Genomic DNA, 9695 nt, shown 5'->3' with positions numbered 1-9695 from the left:
TAAGCAATTTCTTTGCATACCTCATAAGGTTTTTGCCAGGACCTGGAGAAGTGATTATCGTAAAGCGCACTATAATTTCTAAAATGTTACACAAATGTGAGAAAAACGTACTGGCACCGAATTTAAAAAACTGTGGCGTGGATAGTCAATCCGGAAAGTAAAGCCCTCCTGACTTTCCTCCCGGAAGTCGGCGCAGGGCAATATGGGACTTGTAGTCTCGTTCTGGTTCCGGCCCGACTTTCTCCCTTGTAGGGAGGCTGGTGTAAGCCCCGGAAGTACTCGGTTCCTGAGAAGCGTGCTGGTTAAGAAGTAGAGTCAGAGGTCGTGGGGCCAGAAGGCGTTCCTGCCGCTGGCCTAGTCGCTATGTAGCGGAGGGGCAGGCGTCCTCCTGCATGTTCTGGAAGGTTCTTGTGCTCCACTAGGGCAGTAGCCCCAAGACTTGTAGTCGCCGGCTTCGGGTCCCTGGCGGCTGAGCGGAGTCGCCGCCATGTTTGGCTGCTTGGTGGCAGGGAGGCTGGTGAGGATGGGGCCGGGTGGTATCAGGAAGGGGGCAGGACGGCCGGGGGCGAGGCCCCGGGGAGGGGAAGGTGCTCGGGTGCAGGAGAGGTGGGGGAAACCCCCCCTACGTGTACTTTCCAGCTAAATGTGAGGGTGGAGAGTGGGTCCTGGGGTGATGTCTTTCTCGGCTCTTTGCAGTCATTTGAATAGTAGCCACATTAGCTACTTTTTATCGAGTGTGCATTATCTATATACGCAGGCGGTGCTCGTCTTTGGTCCATTTCTGATAGTTTGAGCCTTCTGGTAGCGCTTATTTAGCAACTCAGATTTAATCTTACTCGTGAGATGGTTATTCTTTCTTTTGTAGTTGAGGAATTTAAGCCTAATCGTCAGTTTAAATACTTGCCTGAGCTAGCTCATGCAGTAACTTAAGAGGTAAACCTGGCATTTGAATCTCGTGTGTAACGTACTGTTTCTAAAAGGTTAAGGTGCTGGGGCAGTGTATACATTTGGGGTCCTTTTGGAAGGACCCCAGTAAAAAATAGGATTATCGGAAGTTGGCTGATAATAGAAAGGCCTAAACTTAAGTGTGAGTCATGGCCGAGATACCCCAGAAGGGTATGAGCTTTGAAAATCTTTGTTGGTTAGAAGAGATAATAATCAGCCTTGCCAGATTATTAGAGTTAAATGGGATCAGCACCTGGAATTGTTTAGAAATGATTTAGAGGATGAATCTTGCTTGCCTCCTTAGAAACCACCCAGAAATCCCTTTTAGACTTCACTCCTTTCGCCCAGAGTTCTTTTTTTTTCTTTTTGCTCCCTGCTTTGCTAAATTTTGCAGCCCATTTGTTGAATTAAATTTTTCATCAGCTTCTGGTAATGTATTCTGTACACAGTTCTGAGAAACCACAAAGATAAATTGGAGACTACTAGCCTCAGATTCTCTTTGTTTCTTGGATGACTGGGAGGGCGCCTTGGTGATGGTGGTAATTGGTAATTGATAATATTGGTGAGATAACTTTGGGTTGTTCCTGCTGTTGGCAGGGAAAATGAAAAGACCAGCCGGGGATAAGTGTGGTACTCAAATGAGTGAGTGCCATCAATGAATGACTTTTAAAATTTGTGTGTGTGTTTTATTTTACTTTATATATTTATTTTTAAGTAATCTCTGTGCCCATCGTGGGGATTGAGCTCATGACCAGGAGATCAGGGGCACACATGTGCCCCTGTGTGCGTTTTTTTTTTTTTTTTTTTGGTTCGTTTGTTTTTTAAAGATTTTATTTATTTATTACAGACAGAGATCACAAGTAGGCAGAGAGGTAGGCAGAGAGAGAGGGAGAAACAGGCTCCCTGCTGAGCAGAGAGCCTGATGTGGGGGCTCCATCTCAGGACCCTGAGATCATGACCTGACCGAAGGCAGAGGCCTCAGCCCACTGAGCCACCCAGGCACCCCCGTGTGTGCGTTTTTTTTTTGTTTTTTTTTTTAAAGATTTTATTTATTTATTTGACAGAGAGAGATCACAAGTAGGCAGAGAGGCAGGCAGAGAGAGAGAGAGGAAAGCAGGCTCTCCACTCAGCGGAGAGCCCGATGCGGGACTCGATCCCAGGACCCTGGGATCATGACCTGAGCCGAAGGCAGCGGCCTAACCCACTGAGCCACCCAGGCGCCCCCATGTGTGCGTTTTTTAAAGAAAAGGCCACATGGATTCATTCCATGTATCCCATGTTAACTAATTTGGAAGAAAATTTAATTACAGCATATACCTTTGGCTACTTACCTAACACCTAACCTCTGTAATAGCTATCCAGTAGAGGTTCTTTAAAGATAAGACTTTTAGGGGGCGCCTGGGTGGCTCAGTGGTTTAAGCCTCTGCCTTCAGCTCGGGTCATGATCTCAGGGTCCTGGGATCGAGCCCCACATCGGGCTCTCTGCTCAGCGGGGAGCCTGTTTCTCCCTCTCTCTCTGCCTGCCTCTCTGCCTACTTGTGATCTCTCTCTATCAAATAAATAAATAAAAATCTTAAAAAAAAAATAAGACTTTTAGGAGGTGTCTGGACTCTGTTAAACAGAGAACATGTTCAAAATGAAGGGCAGATAGACCTGGAGATATCCAAAACTTAACTTCCTTATTCTCTAACTAGAAAAGTCCAATCATCGGGGCGCCTGGGTGGCTCAGTGGGTTAAGCCGCTGCCTTCGGCTCAGGTCAGGATCTCAGGGTCCTGGGATCGAGTCCCGCATCAGGCTCTCTGCTCAGCGGGGAGCCTGCTTCCTCTTCTCTCTCTGCCTGCCTCTCTGCCTACTTGTAATCTCTCTCTGTCAAATAAATAAATAAAATCTTTAAAAAAAAAAAAAGAAAAGTCCAATCATCTAATTTTATGAGTTTAATTCCTCAATTAAATTCCTTGATGGGGCGCCTGGGTGGCTCAGTGGGTTAAGTCGCTGCCTTCGGCTCAGGTCATGATCTCAAGGTCCTGGGATCGAGTCCCGCATCGGGCTCTCTGCTCAGCAGGGAGCCTGCTTCCTCCTCTCTCTCTCTGCCTGCCTCTCTGCCCACTTGTAATCTCTCTCTGTCAAATAAATAAATAAAATCTTTAAAAAAAAAAAAATTCCTTGAAAATTTTTTCTTAAATAAAAGAGTTATCTTTTTCCCTAAGGTTAAGTATTAGTGTGTCATAGTACAGATTTATAGAATGTCTGGTGCTTGGTAGACTTGACATTTAACTGATACTTATTTTGCCTAATGGTTATTTCGTGGCTTGTAAATACCACCATTTTATGTTTTTTAGGATTATGTGCATGCCCAAAGCTGGCAAAACTGAATTTAATACTAATATAGGCAGTTTGGTTTTACATTTATGTTTTTCTTTTGTTTTATTCTCTATTTATTTATTTATTTATTTTTTAAAGATCTTATTTATTTATTTGACAGAGATCACAAGTAGGCAGAGAGGCAGCCAGAGAGAGAGAGGAGGAAGCAGGCTCCCTGCTGAGCAGAGAGCCCGATGTGGGACTCGATCCCAGGACCCCGAGATCATGACCTGAGCCGAAGGCAGCGGCCTAACCCACTGAGCCACCCAGGCACCCCTTATTCTCTGTTTAAAGTGGACAGTTTTTTTTTTGTTTTTTTTTTAAGATTTTATTTATTTATTTGACAGATCGCAAGTAGGCAGAGACGCAGGCAGAGAGAGAGAGAGGAGAAAGTAGGCTCCCTGCAAAGCAGAGAGCCCGATAAGGCTGGATCCCAGGACCCTGGGATCATGATCTGAGCCGAAGGCAGAGGATTTAACCCACTGGGCCACCCAGGCGCCCCATAAAGTGGACAGTTTTTAATGAGGTTGGAAAACTTAAGAAGAGAGAAGCAGAACTTGATTTTAAGAACACTCATTTATGGTCTCTTGGGAATAAATTTAGGACAATTCATATTTATTGATAATACATAGCAATAAATTCTTGAAGTTTCTTTGTAGTAGTAGCTAGGGTATTATAAAAGAAAAAAGTAAGCATTTCAGTAACAACAACAACTATTAGTGAAGGAAAAGAAATTGCATTCTAGGTAATAAGATTTGACCATTTAGAGTCTTAAAATACTGGTAGTAATTCAGATTTGGTGGTTTGGTGAATGGAGTCGCAATAGCAATTAAAAAGAAAACCAGAGGGGCGCCTGGGTGGCTCAGTGGGTTAAAGCCTCTGCCTTCAGCTCAAGTCATGATCCCAGAGTCCTGGGATCGAGTCCCACATCGGGCTCTCTGCTTGGCAGGGAGCCTGCTTCCTCCTCTCTCTCTCTCTGCCTGCCTTTCTGCCTACTTGTGATCTCTGTCAAATAAATAAATAAAGTCTTAAAAAAAAAAAAAAAGAAAACCAGAAAACTGTGTGATGTAAGCTCTTGACAGCCTTTTGACCTGAGAGCCCTCAGAAGTAATACTTAATTTTTGCTAATGGATGTGATACAGCAATAATCAGTAATTTTCTGAAAGTGGAATAAAGAATTTTCTCTTTGGAAGTAGATTTCTCAAACTTCTCAAACTTCAAAATAAGATCTTATTCTAGAAACTGACATTCAATTCTAGAACAGAAAATTAGATTATGAAATGAGTCAAGAGGAAACTTTCACAGGTTCTCACTTAGCACATTCAAAGTAGGATTTTTGCTTCTTATATACAGTTGATTCTCGTTATTCGTAGTAGTTCGGTTCTGTGAAGTCAGTTTGAATACTCAGTTCCTCGTTAGTAAATACTGAATCATTGCTCTTAGGGGAAACACAGTTAGGTTTTTTTCAAGCCTCCGATGACAGTTTTTATTAGCCTGTCAGTACATAACCTTGTTTTCTGTATGTTTCTGTTTAAGTACATCTTATTTAATATGTTTTGTTGATTCATTAACATTGAACTTAACAGTCAATAACATCATAACTCATTTCTGAATGAAACTTACATATTTTCTCAGTAAGGCCCATAACAACTGTTTCAGACTTAGGACTACTAGCCAACATTTCAGGTTGACCATTTTGAACATCGGAATCATCAACAAAAAGCACAAAATACAACCGGACGGGACACTAAATTGACTGCAGAAAAACATTTGTTTACACTATGAGAGCTGAAATAAAGAAGGCACAGCTAACTTTTCTCCATCTCAGCTGGGAACGTGTACATTAGGCAACCTAAAATTTTTGCTGCTCTGCACATGAACATGCCCATTAATGACCACCAAAGTGCAATGAATATTGATTTTGTGCATACAAATAAATTTTAGTGAGTAGGCAGATTAATAAATAGGGAGTCTGCAAATGAGGATTAAGTAGTTCTTTCTGTATTGCTTACCCATTTTAATTTCCTGTACTTTGCATACTAGAGGATAAGGCTTTGGTGGTGTGGTATTTTGAACAACCTTTAATTTCTTTAATATTCTGAAGCCGTAGTGATTTACTTATGTAAGTAAATTCTTTTCAGGGCACTTCTGAAATAATTTAGTTCTATTTTTTAAAGGTTACATTCATTAAATGATTATTTTAAGGCTGAATATATATACATATATATGTATATATTTGGATTTTCTTTTTTAAATTTAACACTGAAATATTTGAAAATTCCGTATAGACCATCAGATTAACCCAAAGTTATACTGGGTTTAGTAATATAATTGACTTAATAACAGCTTACAGAAATACTATAAGGGTTGTAGAAACTCCTCAAACTATTAAACTAAGACACGTCTCTTATTTTCTAGGTGCAAACAGCTGCACAGCAAGTGGCAGAGGATAAATTTGTTTTTGACTTGCCTGATTATGAAAGTATCAACCACGTTGTGGTTTTTATGCTGGGAACAATCCCATTTCCTGAGGGAATGGGAGGATCTGTCTACTTTTCCTATCCTGATTCAAACGGAATGCCTGTATGGCAACTCCTAGGATTTGTCACAAATGGGAAACCAAGTGCCATCTTCAAAATTTCAGGTCTTAAATCTGGTAAGAAACAATATTAAAATGATTACATAATTTAGCTCTTTTCTTAATAGCGTATATAGGATGTAGCTCTTTTTTTTTTTTTTAACTTTCCATTGTTTTCCTGGTTTCTAAAGTGATGCATTATTTAAAAAAAAAGTTCAGATGGTAAACTGATATAAACTGATAAACTTGAAAAGTAATAAGCAAAAGACCTCCTTGGCTCCTCACATTTCCACCCTCTGTCCCTGGAAAGAGCCATTTACTTTAGGGATTTTGTATACTTTTGTAAAGGGATTTTATTATGTGTTTTAACAAATAATAACAAGGAATCTTCTCAGAATTTATAATATGCACATCTGTGTATTAGATAATCATATAAAGCAAATAGACTTGTATAGGAATTAAAATGAGAGCCTTTTTTTTTTTTAAATGAAGGTTTTTGAACAGAGTTGCTTACCCCTCCACTGTTTTTGAACTCTTAGATTTGATTATCCCTCTGCTGTTTTTCTCTTGGTTATATTGACAGTGCAGGCCTCAGACCTATAGGGGCGTAATCCTTGCTTTGATACTTCAAAGTATTTTGTGGAGAAATGTGAGACAAAACTAGATAGATGGCCATTTACTGCCATTGAATCTCTGGTTCCCTTGAAAATCTACATGAAAACAGACATGATAATGTATCTACTATGAAGATTTAAAGATAAAGATTAAGTTCTTGCTGGAGATAACTGATATGCTGATAAAGGAAGATAGTTTTGTAGACCACTAATTCGAAGGGTGAAAGGTCATAGTGGATGTTTATACAAGATGCTGAGAGAGAATAGAAAGGGGAGCAACTAACTCAAGTCGGTTGAAGTTTCCTGGAGGAGGTGATACTGGACCTCTTGGGAAAAGAAGTTAATTAGGCTTGTGAGAGGCCTATTGGGCATTCTTTTCTAGGTGGAGGTGATATGTGTACAGTGAAGAAATTTTGAAAGCATGGCCTGCATAGGATGGTGTAAGGGTAGGTTAGGCAGGCATGGATCAGAAAAGCTTTCTGTGCCATACCGACTCATTTGAATTTAAGTTAGTGATTTTTAATGTACTTATCTAAGTGATTTCACAGACTTACTAGATGGTATTTTATTTTATTTTTTAAAGATTTTATTCATTTATTTGACAGAGATTACAAGTAGGCAGAGAGGCAGGCAGAGAGAGAGAGGAGGAAGCAGGCTCCCTGCTGAGCAGAGAGCCCGATGCGGGACTCGATCCCAGGACCCTGAGATCATGACCTGAGCCGAAGGCAGTGGCTTAACCCACTGAGCCACCCAGGCGCCCCCTACTAGATGGTATTTTAAAAAAATAAGTGTAACGTAATGTAAATACTCAAAAGTTTTCATGTCCTCTAAAGCCCATCCATGTATCTTTCCTCATAAAGAACTGCTCCTATGGGTGTAGAGGAGCCAGTAAACAACAGTTTTGGGTAGCGGAGGTGATATGAACAAGTTTTGATTTTAGCCTGAGAGCTGTGTGAAGAATGAACTGGAGCAGTTCTGGCTGGATGATGGACTGTTAAGCTTTGTTATGTTATGTAGTTGGAATTCTAGAAGAAGAAACAGGAGAGAGCAGTATTTAAAGCTAAATTCTGTTTGGACTTGATGAGAAATACTAATCTCTAGATTTAAGAAGCAGGACAAATCCCTGTGGTCCTTATCAACATGGGATTCCATGAGGAAATTATCCCTAATTCCTGAGACAGTCTTTCTTTCTTTCTTTTTTTTTTTTAAAAAGATTTATTTTATTCATTTGAGGGAGAGAAAATGTGGAAGAGAGAGCAAGCACAACTGGGGATAGATAGAGCAGGGGGAGAGGGAGAAGATCCCCACTGAGCAGGGAGCCTGACTCTGGGCTTGATCCTAGGATCCACATCATGACTTGAGCCAGATCATGACCTGATCGGAGGGCAGACAACCAGCTGAGCCACCCGGGTGCCCCACAACAGTGTTTCTTAAAGCATGATTATGTGACCACCAGAATTAGCATTAGCATCCCCTGGGAACTTGTTAGAAATGCAGATTCATGGCACAATGCCAGACCTACTGGATCAGAAACTGTGGGTGGAGTCCAGTTCCCCAGGTGTTTTGCATGCTCAAGTTTGAGAACCACTACCTTAGGGCATCCACTGTATGTAATGAATTAATGTCTCACACATTTAGTATGGAGTTGGTTTTGAATAATCTTTGGGAGAATTAAGAAAAGCAGATCATGTTTTCTCTTTTATGTGACTGTGCCTAAAAATAAAAAACTAAGCAATCTGTAAGCAAAAGGAATGTAAATGGACAATTCAATATATTCTAGTGAAAATTCTGGGCATTTAATGTAAAGAGGGAGTAATAAAGGAGCCAGAGAGAAAGACAACTCAATTATAACTTGATGGCAGTTACACCATGAGGATGAATACATGTATCCTAATCTGGCTACCTGCTTTATAAAAAAAAGCAACAAATAAATGCACACGATAAATAACTTAAATGCATAAGAATGAATAATGCATAATTCAGGAATGGTACTGATCAGAGTTGAAGCTTTCTGAAGTCTTAGTATTTAGAAAGAGAATAGTGATACTGATACTTTCAGGTAATCTTTAAAGTTTAAGGAAGAGTTAAAAAAAAAAGAAAGGAAAAGTAAAGTCATAGTATATAGGCTTAGTATATTAAAAATAAAATAAAATGGTGAAAATAACTTCAACTATATCAGTTATCAGGAGAAATGTAAACAGAATACTCTTGGCAGAGAAAACTCCAGGATAGGATTTCTTTAAAAGGGAGCAAATGAATAATTACATTGTTGCTTATGAGTAAGGGTCTAAAACATTTTAACACAAGTAACCAAAAAGTAGCTGTTATAGGTATATTAGTTTTAAGAAAATTTAGACTAAGACAAAAACATTAACAGGGATTGAGAAATTCATTCAGATAATTCATTGGGAAAACAAGTATTTCTGGGAAAAGATAAGTCATGAATTTGTGTGTATATATAACTTCAACATACATTTAAAATTGACATTATCAATGCAGATTGATAAAATGCTATTTTGATTGATAAATGCTATTAATATTTTATTTACCTCTTGATAATACACTTAAGTATTAGTAAAATGCAATTTGGATAAAAGAGTTAACAAGTTTGAGGGACGCCTGGGTGGCTCAGTTGGTTGAGCGGCTGCCTTTGGCTCAGGTCATGATCCCAGCGTCCTGGGATCGAGTCCTGCATCGGGCTCCGTGCTTGGCAGGGAGCCTGCTTCTCCCTCTGCCTCTGCCTGCTACTCTGTCTGCCTGTGCTTGCTCTCGCTTCTCTCTCTATGACAAATAAATAAAATAAAATCTTTAAAAAAAAAAACAACTTTTGGGGCGCCTGGGTGGCTCAGTGAATTAAGCCGCTGCCTTCGGCTCAGGTCATGATCTCAGGGTCCTGGGATCGAGTCCCGCATCGGGCTCTCTGCTCAGCAGGGAGCCTGCTTCCCTTTCCCTCTCTCTGCCTGCCTCTCTGCCTACTTGTGATCTCTCTCTGTCAAATAAATAAATAAAATCTTAAAAAAAAAAAAAAAGAGTTAACAAGTTTGAGCCAATGGACATTTAGAGAACCTGCACCTAATTATTAGATCATACACATATTTAAAGATTTTTAAAATTTTTTTAATATTTTACTTATTTATTTGACAGACAGAGATCACAAGTAGGCAGAGAGGCAGGCAGAGAGAGAGAGAGGAGGAAG

At 40.0% G+C, this 9695-nt stretch overlaps 1 protein-coding gene across 1 annotated transcript in view; it reads left to right on the top strand.

The window, feature by feature from the left end:
* The first annotated feature begins 269 nt into the window (after positions 1-269).
* Positions 270-9695, top strand: part of HIKESHI (heat shock protein nuclear import factor hikeshi) — a 42785-nt gene continuing 33359 nt past the window's right edge. The window contains exons 1-2 of the mRNA XM_044258360.1: positions 270-517; positions 5726-5963. Coding sequence (XP_044114295.1) covers positions 488-517; positions 5726-5963 — 268 coding nt within the window. The 5' untranslated portion in view covers positions 270-487. The remainder of the gene's footprint in view (positions 518-5725; positions 5964-9695) is intronic.

The sequence above is a fragment of the Neovison vison genome, chromosome 7, assembly GCF_020171115.1.
Source record: "Neovison vison isolate M4711 chromosome 7, ASM_NN_V1, whole genome shotgun sequence".
Classification (NCBI taxonomy): domain Eukaryota; kingdom Metazoa; phylum Chordata; class Mammalia; order Carnivora; family Mustelidae; genus Neogale; species Neogale vison.
This window is presented reverse-complemented; position numbering and strand designations above follow the sequence as displayed.